Genomic DNA, 22,332 nt, shown 5'->3' with positions numbered 1-22,332 from the left:
ATTTTTCTGAAAGACCAGAACCTTCCAGACCTCTAGTCCCTCCTGTTCGTTACAGGCCCTTCCCTTTTACAAAAACAAAAACAAAAACAAAAAACAACAAGCAAAGAGCCCCCACCCTGGTCACACTCGAGTGCCTAAGCTCTCCTGAGATCACAGGAAAGAGGGTCCCAAAGCAGGTCCTCTACCCTCGCAGCACACCTCCTCCCGCCCTGGGGGTCCGAGCGCCCCACGGCTCCACTACCGGGCCGGTACCCCCACCCCCTAAACCCGGGGGTCAAGAGCACGCAACGCTCTGGGGTCCGCAGGGCGCATGCAGGGGCTGTCGGTTCAGCGTGCCCCCCGCCCCCCCGACGCTCAGCCCCTGGGGCCGCACAGACCCCAGGCCGCCCGGATCAGGGTCAGGAGCTCGGTCTCCCCGCGCCCCCCACCCAACCTCCCTCGCCCCGGCAATGCAAACCCGCAGGGAAGCCGGCGGGAGAGTTACCCGCCGAGGCCCAGGCGCGAAGACTGCAGAGGCGTGCGGGACTCTGCGGCGGGAGGCCTGCGGCTCTCCGGCCGCCCGCCGCCGCTCGCTCCAGCCGGCCGCTGCCTCTCCCGCGGCGCCTGCAGCATCGGGCCGCCGAAGCCCGCGGCCGGCGGAAACCGGAGGAAGGTGGCCCGGGTCAGGGGCAGCGCCGGCACGATTCCTCGTCCGCGGACCAGGCGGGGGAGCTGGGGAAGGCGCGGCGCCGAGCGGAGTCCGAGGCGCCCGGCCGCGCGCTGCCCTCCGCGCTGGGGTCCGGATCCCAGGCGACTGCGCCGAGCGCCTCCGGAGCCGCGGGGTCGCTCCTCCTGCTCGTCTGCTGGCGCCAGACGCGCGGTGACCACGGCCGCCCCCGAGTCCACGGAGGAAGGTGCACTGGCAGAGCGAGGCTGTGGGGGCTCCGCGCCCCCCGGAGCAGGGAGGCAGGAAAGCAGCCGAGCCCCTACCTTTCGGGCTGGGCGGACACCAGCCGCGCGCCCTTGCCGGGCGTCAGGGACGGAAAATCACCACGACGGGAGGGCCCGGGTAAAGCAGCGGGTGGCTTCAGGACAAGGTAGGATCAGGTTCCACAGCCAAGAAGACACTCCCATCCCGCCCTGGTGTTGTTTGGAGAGCTGCCGGGACGAAAGTGAGGGGCGGCCAGGGTACTCCCCTTCCCCGCCGGGCTGGCGGGCGGCTGGAGTAAACACATCTGCTTGGCGCACCGGGGACTTCTGTGACACTAGGCGAGGCAGGCGGCTTGTCCCTAGCAGAAAGGGAGGGGTGTTCAGATCTCCAGAATTCCCGGGCTCTGCCTTTCAAGGACAAATGTGTTGGTGCTTTTTGTCTTTTGGAGATGTTACTTTAGGGGGAAGAACGAAGGTGGGATGTGCATTTTCTTTTCTTGTTAAAGTAGCTCTCTCGAGAAAAGCATTGTTAATAATGTCCTCATACTTGGATGGCTCTGAATACATTTTATATTTCAGTGTTTGTGAAATAATTCATTGTCTAGCAACATTCAGTTAATAGCTCCAGCCTTTGCATACTAAGCATCGTAATCACATGCCGTCAAATGACCCCAAAGAGCCACAGACTTGGGTATAATTCACAGCGGCAATGTGTCACCGCACTGAAACAAAGCCTTTCCTCTGTGATGGACCTTCTGGTATTTGTGTTAAGTTTAACAACAGCCCTAGGAGGCAGCACTTGTTATTTTCCCAGATTTACCAATCCAAAAAACGGGAGTGTGTTCAGAACATTCCTAGCTCTTTCCCTGTCTGTGGATTGCCTTGGAAGAGGGCCACACAAATTGTGTAATTTTAAAGGTCGCTCCTGAGACATCAGAGTAGTGAATGATGTTTAGGGAATTTGCCCGTGTGGGTCAGTTTTCCTTGAGGTTGCTTTGCTCTTCTAGTTTCTCCTGAATTCCATACTACCCTTCTCTTGTTCATGATCTTCAGAATTACGCCAGTGTTACGCTTCATCCACTCTGCCCTTTTTAGGATTTGGGGATCTGCAAAGTCATGTGTTCAGGGGAGAGGCCATCTGCTATTCCTAGGTGGCCTTTGTGCTGCTTTGTAGTAGTGGCCAAGAAGGCAGAGGTCACCCTAACCTAGTTCAAATTCCACCTCTTCCACTGTCATGCCTTGTTACCTTAAGCAAGTGGCTTCACGTCAGTGTGCTTCCTTTTTGTTTCCTGTAAAAGTGGTATAATACAACCTATCTTCAGGGCTTGTTAGGATTCAAATAGATGATGATCTAAAGAATTCTTGGCACGTTGCTTGGCGCAAAAACCATCAGGTCAGGAAACAAGAATATTAACTACCAGTCACTGCCCACTATGAGTCAGTTACTGCCTATGTATCATCTATGTTCCTCCCATCCATCCTGTAAGCCAGAATAATCTCATCTTAGAAACAGAGTTGGGAGGTTAAGCAATGTGCCCAATGTCATAGTGCCTACATTGGAGCTGTGATTCAAATGAATGGCCACCAAAATCAGAATTTTTAGGCAGCGCACATACAAGGCTGGCCATTTGCTAGGTTTTTATGGATGACGCAGTCTCTGAATTAAAATCACACTGTTTCATAGGATATGGCCTCTGTGACCCTAGGGACAAGTTCAAGCCAGGTTCCCCACACTACCCTGGGGTGCCATTCAGTACCATGTAGAGAGTAAGGTTAAAGACACTAGGACATCTTCCTCAATCCCAGTATAAGTCCTGCCTTCCAAATCCTCATGTTCCTCATGTCCTGTCCCAAGAACAGGCTTTTTGAGCATGATTGGTGTAGGACTGTCTACTTCATATAGGGGAGACCTACTCAAAATGCTGTGCCCTCAGCAGAACAGTCACCTTAGCAGAACAGTCGCCTCAAGTGACAAGAGGCCATTTTTTTAACAATATCGCCTTATACATTAATAATAAAAAGAAAAATTCTTTTTTCTAACATTTCTCAAGACTTAGGTTGTCCAGATCTAAACAGTAATCTGGCTCAAGACCGATTTTGACCAAACTAAACTTTTTTTTTTACATACAATTGTGCCTCCTCCCACTCTAAATGAAGATCCTGCCAGCCTCTCCTGGCTGTCTTGGGGTTTTATCTACTGTAAGCAGTTATTTAAAGAACATGTGCATCTCAAAATGAGTAAGCCACAGGGAGTAGGCAGTCTAAATCCTAACTTAGAGCCGACTGCCTACAGCGTGGGAAAACTGTTACTTCAGCAAAAGGCAGTTTAGTTCTCCTAAGCAGTGCCTTAACTTCTGCAACATGCCCATTTCAGAGCAGGATCTCAGCCCTATGTTTGTTTATGTAAATAACCATTGTGTTGATTTCCCCCGTATAGTGAGTGCTTGGAAAAGGAATGCGGGTCTATCAGAGGCTTATTTGCAACTTCCTAAACAGCAATGTCTCCTTACTCTGCTAGTCCCCGCAAGGTTTCAGAGTTCTGAGTAGCCCAGTCTCAGGAACTGCATTTACTCTCCTTCCACAAACTGGAGAATGAGGGGAGGTGGGAGAGTGGAACTAGGTTTCATCATGTTCTAAACACACGAACATATAAAATATCTGGTGAAAGCCATAATTAAGTTACAGTTAATGGCATAATGGCAGTTACAGTATTATGAAATGGGTTAATATTCAGAATATATCAAGAATTGCTATGGATCTATGAGGAAAAGACAACCCATTTAAACATAGGACACAGGTCATAAGCAAGCAATTCATAGAAGAAATACAAATAGTCCACAAACAGGTGCAAAGATTTTAGTGTCTTTTTATAACAATGTTTATGAAAATGTAGACAATAAGGAGAAATCAGATTGGCAACAAGTAAGGTTAATGAGCTTAATGAGTTTCATCAAGGTGTCAAGGAAACTATTCAAAGAAGGATGAAGTAGAACTTCCTCTTTAGAAGGCAATTTGGTGATTGCTATCAAATTTACAAGGTTGTTATGGTTTTGAATTTCAAAACCCTAATTAAAGTTCCATAACTGTCTTCCTTAGAAGACAGTTTGGCCTCAAGCCAAGCAAAGTCGGAAAGAGGAGCAGGAAAGAGGAAAGGGTGGGGAAAGACACTGATCTCTTAGTTGACTCCTACTTATCCTGGTCCAGAAGAGGCAGCCATTCTGGTTACTGAGTAGCACCCAGAACAAACCCTGGTAAGGCGCCTCCCGCAGGTGGGTGGGCTCAGTCGGCAAAACTACTGCATCTCCAAGCAACTTGCTCAGAGCTCTTAATTATATGTTAGAAGTGTTAGAAGCCTGGGCCACTGTCCTAGCTGCTGGGCCCTGCTCCCAAGACAGGAGGGAGATGTCCCATCCTCCCCACCTATCTGTGGAGATGCTCTCCTAACTTCTACTCCAGTCGCATGACTGATAATTCTGTCAAAGTATTATAGGTAACTTTCCTTGGGGGCACTCAGCCCACTAATTAACATCTTTAGCTAACCCCTTTGTCTCTCAGCTGGTTTACAGAGCGGAACCTACTGCTATTTCGCTTCATGAGAATGTTTTTACTGGATGGATCCTGAAAAGGGGAATCGCTGGGCAAAGCATACATGAAACTACAAATAGTTTTGTATTTTCTATTTTCATGTTCCGAAATTCACACTTGAAACAAACAAATGAACAACAACAACAACTAGTTTCGATAGCACTCCTGAAACAGAGTGCCAGCTGGAGTCATCACAGTGCGCTGTGAATGGCACATAGTCTTCTCTACATTTCCCAAACTTCAATTTGCTATGAATGTATGTCACCTTCAAAGCAGCAATTCCATGTTTTTAGGACTCCATCTGTAGAAATGATCACATACAAATACAAAAATATGACTAGGGATGGTCACGGCAGCATTGTTTATAATGTTTAAAAACAGGAAAACAGTGCCCAAGAATAAATAGAGTGACTAATTAGACTGTGGTATCTCCTAATAATGAAGGCAGCCATTGCAAAGCTATTATAAATGTATATACGGATTCAGTTTGCTAACGGGATAACGGCTACAGTACGTTGGCTTTAGAAGTTCTACATTCCGAAAACTGTGGGACCCAAGGAATTTAACAAAAATCCCCTACCTCTGGACAAGCAGAGCAAGACTAACTCCATTTTGTGCTACACCCACCATCTCATGTGTAACCCCCACATGACCTACTTATTGCTTAAGACACTCCCCTACCCTAGTCAAGCTGCTGAGCACACCCTTACTGGAAACCGGCTCATATAGGAATGCGGAACCCCTAACCGCCAAAGAATGTAAACCCCGCCTTTTGCCCACCAAACTTGCGCGCCAATTCTGACCAGAGTGATAGGCTAGTTCAAACAGTTACTATAGGGTAAATTGTAATTCAATTGGCCACCTGCGTGTGGACTGACATGACTATGCAACTTTCTGTGTGTGTTACAATCTCATTGGCCACTGGCCCCTATAAAACTGCTATGCCTCTTAACCTAGGGGTCCAAATCCCTGCTCCGCTGTGTCGGGTATACTTGGGCCCAAGCTCCAGCTTGCAAATAAACCCTCATGCCTTTGCATCGGTATTGGTTCCTTGGTGGTCTCTCGGATTCGAAATCGGGGCATTACAAAAACATACTGAATATATGTGTAGCATATCATAGATGCAGTTATTTATTAATATCAAGCAGAGAAAGAACCACTCATATGTGTGTATTTGTGAATCCGTAGGGAGTGTTGACAGAGATTTCATCTAGAGAATGGAATTATAGAGGCAGAGAGAGAAAGTAAAGGAAGGTTTTTGCTTTTGATTCTAAATATTTCTGATAATTTGAACTTTTTACAATGTACATAAATAACATTTGTAATTTTTTTTAAAGATGCTAACAAAGTTATCACGCGTGTGGAAAGAGAGATTAAAATCCTGAAATAAAAATGCATCAGTGTTTAGGCACAAATTGGAACTCTCTACCTTGGTGACTCCCTGCCTGTGTACACTCTATATTCTATGCAATACATTTTTACCTAATCACTAGAGACTAAATAGAAGCATCAGGTGAAAACAAAATAAAATAAAACCCTCACAGCCACATTGAAGGGACAAGATGAAAACCTATGGAATCGTGTTTTTATTTTGCAGTGGGGAAAAAAAAAAACTAGGCATATCGGAAGCATGAAAAAAAAAAGGTTCATACGTGTGATTTCATTAAAATGTAGACCTTCTGAGTGGCAAGATATATTGAGAAATAAAAACACAATCTGAGTAAAAATATTTGCAACACATAGAGAATGGTTAATTTTCTTATTTTACCAAGAACTCATGGGGGAAAAAAACCCAAGAATTTAATAGAAAAATAGGCAACTACAAGGACAAGCAGCACTCTGAAGGGAAAAATAAAACATATATTCATTAAACAAAATGTGTCTCCTATGCGCCAGGCACTAAGCTAAGCAGGTGTAGAGCAGTAAAGGAAACGTACGAATTCCTGTTCCTATGCAGCTTACATTCTAGTAAATTTTGGGGAGTCTTGACTTCACTGTTTGAATTTAAACTTAGGTATAATTTGCACTTATTGGTAAAAATTATGAGTATTAAAACAGGGTGGAGTTACAGGCACTTTCCTGTGCTATTGGTGGGAGTACAAATCGGTGACCCCTTTTTGGAGGATATTTTAGCATAAACACTTGTAATTTTAAACATTTATATACTCTAATACAGAAATCCCACCAAGAGAAACTTCTGTTACAGATATCCTTGCACAGTTATATAAAGTTGTGTATAAGAATTGCCTATTAGGGGCGCCTGGGTGGCTCAGTCGGTTAAGTGTCCGACTTCAGCTCAGGTCACGATCTCGCGGTCCATGAGTTTGAGCCCCGGGTCGGGCTCTGGGCTGATGGCTCAGAGCCTGGAGCCTGCTTCCGATTCTCTGTCTCCCTCTCTCTCTCTGCCCCTCCCCTGTTCATGCTCTGTCTCTCTCTGTCTCAAAAATAAATAAAACGTTAAAAAAAATTAAAAAAAAAAAAAAAGAATTGACTATTAGATGTTGCTTATAAATGGAGACCCTGGAATGACTCAAATAGCCTTTAGTAAGGGACTGGAATTGTAGGGTACACGTATACCATAGAATTTTATGTTGTCACTAAAAGAATGAACTAGTCTTCTATCTAATGACTTGGAATAATGTCCAAGATACCATTAAATTTAAACATCATATTACAAAACAGATTGCCCAGTAGGATTCTGATGTTGTTTAATATTTTTTTTAAATAGAAATAATGATAGTTATAATACAGCCGATGTTAGTACACACAGTATCTAGAGGAATACACACAAGCTGTGAATGTCAGCTGCATCTAGAGGGTACATTCATGGAGGACTTTTCTTTCTAAATTATACAGTTCAGAATGTTTGATTTTCACTATTTTTAACTGAAAAAAGCGAGAATTTTCAAAACATTTTACAATTTAGGAATTTTTGCATGCAGTCTCTTAGAGACATAACAAATTGAGCTTTACTTCTTGGGGAGCCTGGGGCGGGGCGCAGTGGTTTTTCTGAGAAGTAATGACAAAAGCTTTGATATACAGGGGTGATTGTGTGCCATTTTCATCAAAATCTTGATAGTGACAGTTATTTTGGTTTCTGTTATTCTTAACCTCAGCATTAAAGAAACTCATCTACTCCCAGACTTACAGGGGATGGCCACATCACCAAAGGATATTATAAGACAGTGACTTGTCAAGCAGAGAGATACTGCTGGGATACAAAGTTGCTTCTGGAGAGTCCACTAGGAACCACTGCCTATGGAACCACATAGGAACCTCTCCCAACTTCCTGTCATTACACCTGGAGATAGAGAGGCACCAAGTGTGAAATGGCGGAAAAGAAGGCAAGGTGGAGGCCACTCGATACACTCAAATGTGAGCTCATATTAATTGTACTCCTGCCAGATGCTAGGTGATTTTATAGGTTATATTGTTTACCACACACAGCAGCCCTGTGAGCTGAATATCATTATCCCCATTTTCCAGATGATGAATTGAAGACTCAGTGAAATTACCTAATTGGCCCAAGGACCGGAACTTGTACGTGTCACACCTAGAATTTGCACCCAGGTTAAACTCCAAGGCTCTCTTTTCATACCCATGACATAGTGTCTTTCTAGTCAAGAGATGAAGGATGTGAGAGAATTAATGACGGTTATGAAAGTATGACGTTTCACAAAAACACTTAGAACCTGGTCAATTGAATGGGAATCCTGGGAAACCTTAGTTGGCTTTTTGTATGCGGGTATCAAGATGGTGGCTGCAATGGTATGGCCAACATTTCCAGTTCCCATTGTTCCAGTTCCTGTTCCCCCAAACCAGAATGTCTTCTCCAGGGATGTGCAGACTGTAGATTATGGAAATATTTCTTCAGGACCCCAGTCATCATTCCTCCTGGCTGAGTCTGCTCACTTTCACACCTGAGCTCACTTTGGGATAGATCCCATTTTAATGTAATTACGTTAGCAGAAGCACTAACCATAAAGGCATCAGGGTCATCACAAGGGAAACATGTGCGGCAGCTCCCCAGGAGCATGGAAATGCAACACTTCAATTCTTCATTTCTATTCCACATCAGAACAGTTTATTACACTATAGGACATTATGAACACAAGAGAACTGATACCAATAATAAAGAGCTGTAGAGATAGGAACCGCCATGAACATCTGAAGTAGAAGTAAAATGAAGGATTGAAACTGACCACTGTTCCCTAATGGTTTAGACTAGGAATCAGTTTTCATTTTACAATGTTTACAATTTTCGTTTTTACTGAATCTTCTGGTAAGCTTCCAAATTTACTTTTTTGCACTCAGGTGCCATATTGGCAGTTTTTCCAAATCCTGCACATGACTGTTAACTATTACAAGTATATTAACCACATGGTGATATCCTGACCATCTGAGCAGCTCTCTTCAGTGCTTCAAAAGTGGTAAATACAAAAAACAAATAACAAATAATTAACAAATACAAATAACTTTAATCTCTATCATCATTTAGTATTATCGCATAAAATTGAGGGGTTCTGAATCTCTGCCTAAGGGACTAAAGAGAAACAATTTTGTTTTTGCTTAAAGAGAGAGATGGGAATAGGCAGGACTTTATGTCTCTGTGCTTATCAGTGATAAATAAATGCATTTTAACCAAGTCAACTAAGTCCTAGACTCTGGATCCACAAAATTTTGTATAATTGATAAAACTTTTTTACTGGCTATAGATTAAAAAGCTGAATACAGTTGAATTTTCCTGGGCCCTTTAGAGTTAAGAGTCCTGCCACTGAGAATCTGTCATACAAAATGTTAATCTGTACGCTCGAAAACAATAAAACTCCAATACTAAATACCTGGAGGTTGTCCCTAAGTTTTCTTTAACTGAGGTGAGTAATAAGTTCATTTGTACATGATTTCAGAAAATGTGCATATCCCTTGCTGTTCAGCGCCGCCCCCCCCCCCCCACGCTTTTTCTGTATCTGAGATCTCTCAAGGATTCACTCACCATTTCCATAGAGGGACTTGGGAGTCTTCTCTTGCGAGCTCTACTTTCTTAATTCTCAGTCTTTGTACGTCCTGCTGCTCACTGAGCATTCAGTTCCACATGTATTTATCAGCACCTGCTGTATGCAAAGTATTGCACAAAAAGCAGAGTCAACAAATCCAAAGCCAAATTTTAAGTCTTCTACCCTGACCAGCTTTTTCTTTTCACTTACTCATTTTTATTACTGATAATGCTTTTCTCCCACCTTTCCACTTTTAAACCCTTAGAATTATCTTTGATCTGTCCTTCTTTCTCTCCATCTCACCTGAACTTCCATCCTTCATGTCATTAGCACACTCCACATTCAGTCATTAAATGCACATTGCTTGCTATCTGCCAGGAACTGTTGCAGGTGCTAGGAGTAGTTTGCCAGTGGGGAAACAGGCAAAAATGTTTGCTTTCCTGGAGTTATATTTTAGTAATTCATCTTGATTTCCTTTGTGTTTCCCTCTTGCATAGTGTTTATTTCACTTACTCCAGACCTGCATTCCCTGAGTCACCCTATCACCCCCATCACCTGGAGCGGCTCTCTTGGAATAATATCCTAAGGACCCACAGCTCGCTTTTTTACTTCTCAGTCTTGAGCAAATCTCCCAAACTTGTTTTAGGCTTCTTTTCCATAGAGCAGCCTGCCTGCTCACCCTTCACCCCACTGGAACAAAAGACAACATTGGATTCCACATCTCTGCCTGTCAGTCTTTTGAAAACAAAAGCAGCACCAGCAGAGATGTTCTAGAGATCTGTTAACTTGTTTCTTACCCTGTAACAGAAAAGTCACTGAGCCAAACCCCAAAACTTAGTTACCTTCTTGAGATGGAGGAGGGATAAATATTTACAGCTGGAGATCACAAGTCTGAAATTAACATGAGCAAGGCTGGGTTCCTTCCAGAGGAGGGGCGGACAGAATTTGTTTCCCTGCCTTTTCCAGCTTCTAGAGGCCACTCACGCTCCTTGGCTTACAGCTCTTCCACCATTTTCAAGGCTTGCAGTGTAGGATCCTCACATTTCTTTGACTGTGATCCCTGCTTCTCTCAACCCATCTCCTGTTCTGACTCTGACCCTTCTGCCTCCCTCTTCTAGGGACCTTGTGACATTGGACCCACCTGGATAATCTCCCCATGTGAAGACCCTTAACTTAATCATGTCTGTAAAATTTCTTTTGCCATTTAAAGTAGTACTTTCACAGATTTATGGGATTAGGATGTATACATCTTTTGGCAGGCATTATTTGATTTCCCACATATACCATTTAGTTTTTCTGGTCAAAAACACTTGTACTGTTTTCAATGTGGGGAATTGTATTTTCAGGAAGAAATTAATAGATGGTGTTATATACAAGAGAAGAACCACAAATCACTCATTCACTCACCAAGTATTTGTGTTTACTATGTGTCAGGCACTGGACAAGGAGCGTTCTGGGGATACAGATAAGAGCAGATAAGTCTGTAGAGTGTGATGCTTATGAGTCAAGACTCCAAAGTCTGATTGTCTGATTTTGAATCCTGGCCTCACCATTTATACACTGTGTGATGTAAGCAAATTACTTCATTTCTCTGTGCCTCAATTTTGTCACTTATGAACTTAAGATAGAATTAGAACTGTCCCATAGGGTTCCGACGATGATTTGGTGAGATTCTAGGTAACCCCTTTGGCACACTGGCTGGCATATAGGGTTCCATAAATGTTAGCTTTGAGGTGGAGAGTGAGGGAACAGAAAATAGAGATCACGGAGTATATAAGGGCTTTCCAAAGCTAGATCTTAAAAGTTCAGTTTCTTTTGGGGGAGAAATGAGGGATGTGCAGTGAGAAGACATAGTGAAGGATTTAGAAACCATGAGAAATGGCTGAGGAGACTGGAGGAATTTAGCTGGGGGAGGAAAAGGCTTAGGAGTTACATGAGAACTGTATTTCAATACCATGCTTGGGCAGTTGGCATAGCAAAAGAGATTAGACTTATTTTACTTCTATCCAGAAAAAATATCCAAGCCCAAGTGGAAATGGCAAAAACATTGATGTCAATATTTGAAAGAACTTGTGAATAATGAGTTCCTTTTTTTTTTTTTTTTTTTTTTTGAGAATGCTCCAATCCCTTCTCTGTGTCCAAATATACTGCTTCTTTATGGAGTGGTCTGTTGTACATCCATTTTCTTCTTTCCCCTTGTCAATTGAAACCCAAGTATTTTCAGGAACCAGCGGGCCATAAACTTTAAGGGAGGCTGGGCTTCTGCCCAGCCACAAGGGTGTAAAGCAGGATTGGTCTGAGCCAAGCATGGTAACCATGGCCTTTGTCATTATTTAGATCGGCAATGAGCATGTGGGACCCAGTTCTTGCCAATGAGATAGGAGAGAAAGGCCTTTGGAAAAGTCTTCATCTCTTCAAAAGATACAGGAGGGAAGTAAGTGCTCTCTTTCCCTGTTCCAGGTGTGAGACATCTTTGTGTGAAGAGGTGATGCCTGGAGATGGGGCATCCATCTCGAAGTGGTAGAGAACACACCTGAGGTCAAGGCTAACATCTGAGGCAGGCGGAGCAAGAAGACAGAAAGGGCCTGGATCCCTGATGAGCTGGATGAGCTACTAAATTATCTGACCCTGGAGTCATCGTATAGTATGTCATTTATTATATCCATGTAATATATTAAAATATCCTCAGTGTTAAAGCCAGTCACATTTTTCCTTCTTACTGCTCAGAAAGCACCCTGCCTATGCAACTAGCAGCACAGAACCTTGACCACCCAGGCTCCCAGCAGAAAGTAACTACAGCCTCTCTTTTGGTGTTATCACAATACTGGCTTTGAGAATGGATTTTGGGTTTTTTTGTTGTTGTTTTTTTTTAATTTTTTTTTTAACGTTTATTTATTTTTGAGACAGAGAGAGACAGAGCATGAACGGGGGAGGGTCAGAGAGAGGTAGACACAGAATCCGAAGCAGGCTCCAGGCTCCGAGCTGTCAGCACAGAGCCCGACGCGGGGCTCGAACTCACGGACCACGAGATCATGACCTGAGCCGAAGTCGGCCGCTTAACCGACTGAGCTACCCAGGCACCCGAGAATGGATTTTGAATGAAGATATTCTGACCTGCTTTTCAGGTAGGCGATTCCGTTAGACACATTTTTGGGTTCATTTTTATTCTCTGCATATCCTCAACTTTATCTTTTGGATCAACCCATTTCATTAACATGCTACTACCTACCCAGCCAATTACAGTTAACACTAGAGGGTGCCTAGTAATCGAATAGTTTGCCTGCATTAACTAACTCCTTTCCGGAATTCCTGCATAGGCAAAAGATTAATTTTCTGAATCCTAAAATAGCTATAATTCTGCGATACCAAAATTTATAAGCACTGAACTAAATTCACTGTATATTGATAAATCGATTCATCTGCTTTTACAAAAACCGAATCAAGAGATAGGTGGGAAAATATGTTAGCAAGCAATTAATAGAGGCTGCAGCACAAAATTATTTAATAAATGTTCTTCCCTTGTGTGGAAGAGAGAGCCGTGTCTGATTTCTGCTAAGCGTCCTTTTTGGAACACATCCCCTTAATACCCTTACGGTCTTCTTAGGGTCCTCACTTCCTTTTCTCTTCTGCCCCCTGCATCTCATCCTCCTTTTGAATCAGGATGAGTTGAAACAGTTTTCTGGCCCACTTTAGGTTCTGGAGAGGGACAGCTCCTCAGAGATCACAGTGACATGCTTTTCTCTCCTCACACTGCTTCTCTCTGTAGATTTTACAGGACCTATGTCTGTCTTTATATCTGAAAAAGAAGTAGTTTCATTCCAAGCCACATCCTTGCCAAAGTTTATTGAGAATATCAATAAAGGACAACACATTTGTAAGAAACCTTTCTTTAAAAACTGGACAGAGCAGGAAAAGGTGATGTGTCGTCCCCAAGTCTAGGGAAGAATGTCAGTCGAGTCAAACTTTAATTATAATGTCTGAGTCAATGAAAAGACCAAGTGTTTCCACTTCTAACAGACCCTCTTCCAGTTAGAAGGCAGCAGTTTCCAGAAGTCTGCAGCTCTGTTTCAGTCACCTTTATAGAGTTTATAGGACTAAAGTACATAACTCATATTTTCTTATTTTCTATATTGTGGACGCCTTGGCATTTGGGCCCTCGCTGACTGGTGTAGTATTGTAATTTATAAGAAATGCAGGTTTCCCCCACTATCTGAAGGTAGAACTCTCCTATGAAAGCTTTTATAAGCCGAAATTTATATGGAAAAATTTTTTGACTGTCCCCAGACCCCAAAAATAACCTCTCTTAGGCTTTTCAGATACCTTAGGACATATCATGTTAGCAGGTGCACAAAATAAATTTCGAGAAAGCACAGATGTTCACAGACACTGTTCAGAGCTGTGGTGGCTTCATGCTGAGATGCTGAATGTGGTTCCTGGGGAAGGAACTGGAGGTGCCCCTCTCACTGTTCAGCATATGCTGCCTCTGTAATGGCTCCATGCAAAACAAACACTATACGCTATTTTCACTTTTATGAAAGTCCTCTTCAGATTGTGTTCTGTTGGCAAAAACAGCTACTCAGGTACATAGCTCTTTCGCAAAAATGAAGTGCCCTAACTCAAACTTTCAAAAAGTGGGAATACTTGTATACATTGTGTCTAAGTCCCATTTCTGGAACTGAGGTCCTACAACCCTTGGAATGTCCTTAGTGTTGAGAGTGACAAAGGTGTCTTTTGTTATATTAATGAGGTAGCTTTAGGACTGAACCTGAGGAGGGGGCTGGTTGCCAGGGGAACCAACCACGTGATTAGAGGGTTGGAATTTTCAGACCTCTGAGGAGTGGGGAGGGTCTGGAAATTGAGTTCAGTCACCAATGGCCAATGATTTAATCAATCGTGCCTATGTGAGGAAGCCTCCATAAATCCCCAAAGGATGGGGTTGTGAGAGACCTTCCAGGTTGGTGAAGGAGATTTGGAAGGGGAGTATATTTGGACTTGGAAGCTCCACACTCTTCTCCCATACTCTGCTCTATGCATTTGATGAAGTTTTGGGGTGATGGGGAGTTTGTGGGTTCTGGAGCCCACGGTCAAGGATGAATTCTTGGAGACATCTTTGGTGCAAAAAGGTGATTTTATTAAAGCATGGGGACAGGAACCATGGGCAGGAAGAGCTGCACTGTAAGTGTGGGAGTGACCGTTTTATGGAGTTGGGTGAGAGGGAGTTTCCAAGGAGACTTTCACAAGCTAAAGACTTACTGGAGGCCTAGCTAATGTCAAGCTAAGGTTGTTCCCTCTAGTAAAGCATTAACATTAAGACTGTAGGGAGTTCCTGGATTTTTGGCCATGATGGGATTGCCTTTTTCTGGTAAACTAGTGGAGACTCTTATCAGTTTAACCATTTGTTTTTTTGTCCTTTCCTATTCTTGGTAACCTGGAGTGTCCAAGGAATATTATACATGTCCCAGCTTGAGCAGGGTGGGGGGGGTTGCTGTTAGCCTGCCTGCACTTTGCTCCCAGTTTGCTTCATGCTCCCTCATCATATCTCTTCTGTCTGTCTGTTCCTGAATTATATCCTTTGGAACAAGCTCGTAATCTACTAAGTAAAATGTTTCTCTCAGTTCCATGAGCTGCTCTAGCTAATTAATGGAACCCATAGAGGGGGTCATTGGAACATCCAGTCTATAGCCAGTAGGTCAGAAGCACAGATGACCAAGCTGGACCTGTGATTGGTGTGTGCAATGGGGGTGGGGGGAGAAGTCTTGCTCAGCCCTTAGCCTGTGAAATCTGACTCCGTCTCCTCTTTATTGTGCTTTTTATTTTTTTTTACCACTTCAAGATGGAACTAGGTAATAATACCTGCCCAATTGGCTTTCAAAATGTTTTTAGAAAGCAAAGATGTTAATAGGCATATTAACATAGATTCCAGATTAAAAGCTTTAGAGACTCAAAGCCCCCAAATGTTTTGAAGCCCATTATCAATATATAACTCTATATAAAAATAATACTTGGTCATAATGTAAGTGGAAGGGAGGCCATCAAGATCCTAATTTTATTTTCACATGCCTTCCATGGTTAAAAAAAATTTTTTTTTAAAGGGGGGGGACACCCGGGTGGCTCAGTCAGTTAAGTGTGTGACTTTAGCCCAAGTCACGATCTCACAGTTCATGAGTTCAAGCCCCATGTTGGGCTCTGTGCTGACAACGCAGAGCCTGGAGCCTGCTTCGGATTTTGTGTCTCCCTCTGTCTCTGCCCCTCCCCCCTACTCTCACTCTGTCTCTCAAAAATAAATAAAAGTTAAAAAAAATGAAAAACTATATGCCAACCTGTTTAAAAAATGTTTGGTACCTCTGTTTTTCTGGTGCCCTAAGAATGTGCTTAATCTGCCTTTGGGTAATTGGGTTCTAATTGAGCACCTACTGTGGGAAGCCCTGTACTTTTTGCTACATCATGAAATCGGGTGACATGACAGTGAATGAGTGATGGGCTTCTTAATTAATTCAGCAGGTCCTCAGAAAAGGTTTCTCTGAGGAGGGAACTTTTAAGTGGAGGCCCAAATAGTAAGGAGAACCAAGCTGTGTAAAGATCAATGGATAGAGCAATCCAGGAAGAGGAAGTGAAAGAGAAACAGGATCCTGGAAATCAAGTAACTTCCCAACTCATCAGCGAGACGGATACAGCACCAGCTAATTTTAACACAGTGTGTTTGTTTCCTGTTGTACTAGCAGTGAGAACAGGGTGCTCTGAGAACCCAGAGGAAGGAGTGATTAATCAGAGCTAAGAAATGCGCCTGGGCTGTGCCAAGCAGCATCTATAAAGATGTAGAGCAGCACCGGGAAGATTTAAATCCAGCTTTCACCACAGACGTGTCTTAAAAATAGATTGGGGCCCCACTCCACATTTGCTCAGTCAAGATCTCTGAGTTGGCTGCCTGGACATCTGTTCTTAACAAGCATGCAACTGACAGGAAGACATTTTGGAATCCTCGGTCTAGAGAACAGGCCTTGGAGTCAGATGACTTGGACACATGGCTAAGTGCCACTTTCTTCATCTGTAACATGAAGGTAATAATACACTCTTCCTCACTGAGTAACTGTGAGGATGGAATGAGGAGGTAGTATTTGTACAGTGCCATAGATGGTTATTGTTATTGTAGGAAAACGATAGCCGCGGAGGTAACAGTGAAGAACTGACCCACTTGTCCCAGAGCTCACATAATGCAGCTCAGAATCTTAACCTTCTAAGAGAAATGACGGGACAAGGTTACAGCTATCTGGATAGGCCAGGGAGACACAAAAGCAGCACAGAGGGCTAGGGTGGAAACCAGTTTCCACCGGGGCAAAAGGACAGTGAACAGCTGTGCAGCTGTCAAAGCTTCGTAGGAAACAGCTGGCTTTGCCTCTCCTGGTTTTTCTTTTCTTCTTTCCACTTCCTCTTTTCAAATGCAAATTGTTTAAAGTCTTTCCCACCCTAAGAGCAAGCCTAGCCCTTGGGTAAATCAAATGGAAAAAAAAAAAAAAAGGAAAACCCCTGGGAAAGTTAATGAGTTAGTTGGGCAGACTTTGGCAGAGGGGAGGTCAGGACTGGGGAATCATGGATTGACCCAAAGCCCCTTCTACAGTCCATACAGACTGAAAAGTGCTGCCAGCAACCAGCGAGCTCACCCCTTCCCACTGGTCTGATGGGCCTGAGGAGAGAGGAAGGCAGTGGTGTCCACCCCCAACCCCCTTAACTATAAAACCGTTCATCCCATCCTAAACTAACTACCCAGAAACCAACACTCGACCAAACAAAACCACTCACTGTGGAATGGACACCAGAAGAATCACTTTCAGAAAATTGTTTACCAGGGCCAAGGTTATTTGTAGATGTACGAGAAGACACCCGCCTTTCTAAGCTCCAGTTAGTTCCAAATGTATAGGAGATGATGGCAATTCCTTTTGGAGGAGGATTTCTTTTTAGCCCTACCTCCCTTCTGTAGTTGTGGTCAAGCAGCAAATTCAGTGCTCATTATTGTAGTGTGAAGGGGAATGAATAGGTTTCAGATTCTATAATTTGTGAGATAAAGAATGGGGGCAGGATGACATGTAAGAAGGCAGCACTCACACACTGCCTCTTTCCAGAGACAGTGAGGAGTAAGAGTAAAAGGGTCATGGCTTTGGGGTCAGCCAGGCCTGACTCCAAATTCCTGCCGTGCTCCGTACTAGCTGGCTCCTGGAACAAGATGCCTTTGCTCTTATAGTTACACGCCAGGCACTGTTCTCTGAGCCAGTAGCTACAATAAACAGTCATTCCCTAGCCATCCAGTTTTGGCCTGTGACCAGTTATCTGATCATCCTACCCACTGGAAGCCCAGATAATCTTTGTATTGTGAAAGCAGGTAAAGTTTAACAACCAAAGTGTTTTAACCAACGTATCTCAGTTCAAAGCAAAGAGACCACCTTTTATAACTGGGATGTCTGTGTGTGTCTTTATATATATATATAAATTTTATACATATATTTATTTATAAATATATATAAGTGCATATATATATACATATGTATATATATAACATGCACTTCCATATTAATGCTAAGAACATTTAAGTTTTGGCATTTAACCAGTGCTTAAGGGCTGGTTCTGAAAAGAGAGCATTCCCTGTATTTTTCAGCTTGGTTCTTTTATATGTATATAAAATAACTCGTAAAAGAACAAGCAAGTCTGAACAAGAATTCTGGACCAGGAAAGAAAAATAAAGAATAGGTACAATATGGAACCTAAAATGATCAATTGAATCCATATGTGTTGTAATGCATATTTTGGGGTCTTTTTGTCCCCATCTTGTATTTCAGTAACCCCTTATATGTATGTGTGTGTGTAAACATATATACATATATACATACATGTATATATGTATATATGTTTGTATGTGTGTGTGTGTGTGTTATTTGTAGATGCACAAGAAACCACCTCCCTTTATAAGTTCCAGTTAGCTCCAAATATATATGAGATGATAGAAATTCCTTTGTGGGAATGATTTAATTAAGCTCTACCTTATAAGCCATATGATATATATATACACAACCAGACACACATACATATGTAGCAGACATATGTCCTAAGCTCTTTTTTTTTTTTTTAATTTTTTTTAACGTTTTATTTATTTTTGAGACAGGGAGAGACAGAGCATGAACAGGGGAGGATCAGAGAGAGGGAGACACACAATCTGAAACAGGCTCCAGGCTCTGAGCTGTCAGCACAGAGCCCGACGTGGGGCTCGAACTCACAGACCCACGAGATCATGACCTGAGCCGAAGTCGGCCACTTAACCGACTGAGCCACCCAGGCGCCCCTGTCCTAAGCTCTTTAAAACATCATCTGATGTAATTCTCACAACAGCCCTGACGCTTAGAAAAGTGAACTCTCCTCTCAGAGTTTGACAATATCAAGTTTTGGTGTAGTAGTAGAGAATAATATCCTCAATTATCTGAAAAGCATATTAAAATGCCTCTTTCATTTTCAATTACTCATCTGTATGAGGCTGGAGTTTCTTCATTTATTTCAACCAAAACAATATACAGCAACAGATTGAATGCATAGAAAGATGAGAATCTAGCTGCCTGTTAAGCTAAATATTAAAGAGATTTGCAAATATATAAAACAATGTTGCTTGTATGATGACCTTTTGTTTGTTTGTTTTGGAAAGGATAATTATTTTTCGTAGTTTTACATTATGATAACATGCAGCAGGCTTATTTTTGTTGTTTTAAATGAGTAAATAAATAAATGCAAATATTTAAACTTTTTCTCAGTTTTCTAATATGGTAAGTATTAAAAGTGTAAATAATCTATCAGTCTTAACTTCAAATAGAGTGGCTAGTTGGGAAATTTTCATATTCTTTAGTAAAGCTCACTTTCATTTTTTGGTTTTTTTCTTAAATAGGCTTCATGACCAGCACAGAGTCCAATGCAGGGCCCAACTCAGGGCCTGAACTCATGACCCTAAAACCACAACGTGAGCCGAGATCAAGAGTCAGATCCTTAACCTACTGAGCCACCCAGGGACTGCTAGTAAAGCTCATTTTTTGCAAGTGACTTTGGGAAAGTAATTTGAACTCTAAGTGCTTCATCAGTAAATAAATATGTAAATAAATAAAGCAAGAATGATGCAACATTATGTCCAGGAGTCAGGGGATTAGACAAAATGATATTGTGAGCTTCCTTCTAGCTTGAAGTTTTCATGATTCTAAAATTCTTGTCTATTGATAATTCTGGTTAAACCTATTGAAGGCTTAGCCAGGACCAAAAAGCCCAAGTTAAGTCCAATATATTGGCTCGTTTTTCTCAAAGAGGACTGACTCTCACACCCCACCCACCTCTGCCCACTACAAAGCTTCCATTGAATGTGGTACTGTGTCAGCCAGTGTGAACTCCATCTGCCTATCTCAAAAGAATGGAGCTCTGTACAAACATAGTCATACTTTTGGGGGCATGTGAGAGTGTATTAGGGCAATTGATTATTTCTTTTATGCATTGAAAGCAGAAGCACAGGGATAGAATGCTGATGTAAAAAGCAACATGACCCATTAGAAGAAATTTAACCAGTAACATCAACTCAATTTTGAACGTCTTATTTGATGTTTTATTTATTAGAAAAATATTTATTGAGTGACCAAGATGTGCCATGTATGAAATACATAATATTTACTAATCATAAGTTTAGAAGAATGCTTTCTTTCTCCCCTGAAAAATAACCTTTAGCAGAGCACTAAATTAAATGTTTCATACTTAAGTTTCCTTTTCAGTTTTGTTCACATCCAATAGTATTTTATTTTAATAATATTATTTCACCAACATTTATTCTGTATATATGATTGCCAAGGACTGTGGTAATCTAATCCTTGGGGGAACCAAGCCATATGGATTTGGTCCATCTCTTTAAAAAGTTCACGATGTTGGGACACCTGGGTGGCTCAGTTGGTTGAATATCTGACTCTCTCAGGTCATGATCTCATGGTACGTGAGTTCGAGCCCTGCTTAGGGACCTACGCTGACAGCGCAGAGCCTGCTTGGGATTCTCTCTCTCCCTCTCTCTCTCTGCCCCTCCCCTGCTCATATGCTCTCTGTCTCTCTCAAAATAAATAAACTTAAAAAAAAATGTTTAAAAGTTCATGACATAGATGGGCAATTATAAGATTTATACTAAGGAAATGCAGTCACTACAACAAAGGGGTAAATGAGTATTAAATGGTATAAACTGTGCATAGTGCAGGGACAAAAGCATCTCTTTGGCCTGAGGGGTGTATAGAGGGACCTTGAAGAAGAGGTTTTGAACAAAGAGGGAGGGACATGTGGGCTGATCCTGAGAGGAGAGAATAATCATGGGTGTGGGGACAATGTATATGCTGTTTGACTTGAGAGAATGGGTTGTAGATATCCTTGTAGTCTTTTCCTTAACTTCAGATAACCAGTCTCTTCTTTCTTTTTTCCACAAGTCTACTTGCTGCAAAGGTGAGTGTTCAAAGACCTACTACATAACTCTTTAAAGCCCCATGATTTGCACTTGCCATTGCCTTGGTCTGGACTGTCCTTTTCTTGCCTTCTCTGGTGGATTATTTACTCCTATTTACTACTTATTTTTCAAGGCCCAGGTGAAATTTTACCTCTTCTGAGATATTTTCTTCCAGCAGAAGCCCCTTTTCTTGTGTTCCCATGGCATGATGCTCATCTTAAATAATTATATATATTTTTTGTCTCCTAGTTGTATCATATTCATCCTTGGGTCTCCAGTTTCTTCAAGAATCCTGGTGTGAAAGAATATTACGCTTGTTGAGGGAATGAATGAGCTGGTTCTAACACTCATAAGATCAACTTCACCTCTCCTAATAACCGATTTAATTCCAATTTGACATTACGTTTTATAGATTCTGAGCAAAGTGGGATACTCCCCCTTTTCCTAACATCAGAAAACCTTGGAGAAAAGCATTGTTATTTTCACAGTCAAGCATTTTTCCTAAACCTGGGCATCTGAATAAAAGACATTGACACCTGTTTCCTGCTTTTTGCTCATATTCTTGTAGCACTCTATTTATATACTGGCACTACCATTTTAGACACTGGAAAACCAGACAGGAAAGCTGCACCCCCAACCCTCCTCCTCTATGTTTTTCTGATCACTATTGACATGTGAGGCTGGAGAATTCTTTGTTGTGGAGGGTTGTCCAATTCATTGCAGGTTGTTTAGCAGCATGTTCACCATCTACTCACTAGATTCCATCCACTACTCATAGTAGATGTCAACGATGCAACCAAAACCATCTCCAGACATTGCCAGATAAACCCTAGAGGATGGAATCACCCCTGGCTGCAAACTACTGCATTAGGTCAAGATTGCTTCAGGTCCTCCCTTATAAACACACACGCATGCGCGCACACACACACACACACACACATTTTCTCTCACACACATTCTCTCTCACATGCACACTCACACACACACCTCTTTCACATACACCAGCTCTCTCACACACTACCTCTCTCACACACATTCTCTCTCTCACATGCACATTCTCTCATACACACACATTCTCTCTCTACACACACACACACACACACATTCTCTTTAACACACTGTCTCTCACCTACATTCTCTTTCTCTCACACACACAACACATTCTCTCTCTCTCTCTCACACACGTTCTCTTTAACACACAATCTCTCACCCACATTCTCTTTCTCTCACATTCTCTCTCACAAACACATTCTCACACATACACACACTCTCTTACACACACATGCACACACACACTTCCTTTCAGCTTTCTTTCTTTTTCCCCTCCCTTTTTTCCTTCTTCCTTACCCTTTTCTT

At 42.5% G+C, this 22,332-nt stretch overlaps 2 protein-coding genes across 3 annotated transcripts in view; one reads left to right on the top strand and one right to left on the bottom strand.

The window, feature by feature from the left end:
* ST3GAL6 (ST3 beta-galactoside alpha-2,3-sialyltransferase 6) overlaps positions 1-1,059 on the bottom strand; it is a 62,296-nt gene extending 61,237 nt beyond the window's left edge. The window contains exon 1 of one of the 2 annotated variants that reach the window (XM_049628075.1): positions 970-1,059. The gene's annotated coding sequence lies outside the window, so the exon portion shown is untranslated. Of the gene's footprint in view, positions 1-484; positions 574-969 lie in introns of those variants that run through there. The other variant, XM_049628074.1, reaches the window with a different exon arrangement.
* On the top strand, positions 311-21,282 carry LOC125921547 (translation initiation factor IF-2-like). The gene is made up of 3 exons (XM_049629162.1): positions 311-1,076; positions 11,949-12,613; positions 21,226-21,282. The coding sequence occupies exons 1-2, from the start codon at positions 311-313 to the stop codon at positions 11,975-11,977; spliced, it is 795 nt and encodes a 264-aa protein (XP_049485119.1). The 3' UTR covers positions 11,978-12,613; positions 21,226-21,282.
* Positions 21,283-22,332: the final 1,050 nt, after the last annotated feature.

Source organism: Panthera uncia, chromosome C2, assembly GCF_023721935.1.
Source record: "Panthera uncia isolate 11264 chromosome C2, Puncia_PCG_1.0, whole genome shotgun sequence".
In the NCBI taxonomy this organism is placed as follows: Eukaryota; Metazoa; Chordata; class Mammalia; order Carnivora; family Felidae; genus Panthera; species Panthera uncia.
Note: the sequence above shows the minus strand (reverse complement) of the source record. Positions and strands in the feature narration are given on the sequence as shown.

Coding starts and splice junctions, on each gene's coding strand:
- LOC125921547 (XM_049629162.1), top strand. CDS start 311: ATGCAGGGGCTGTCGGTTCAGCGTGCCCCCCGCCCCCCCGACGCTCAG. Junction 1,077..11,948: donor GCGGGTGGCTTCAGGACAAG/GTAGGATCAGGT, acceptor TCCCTGTTCCAG/GTGTGAGACATCTTTGTGTG.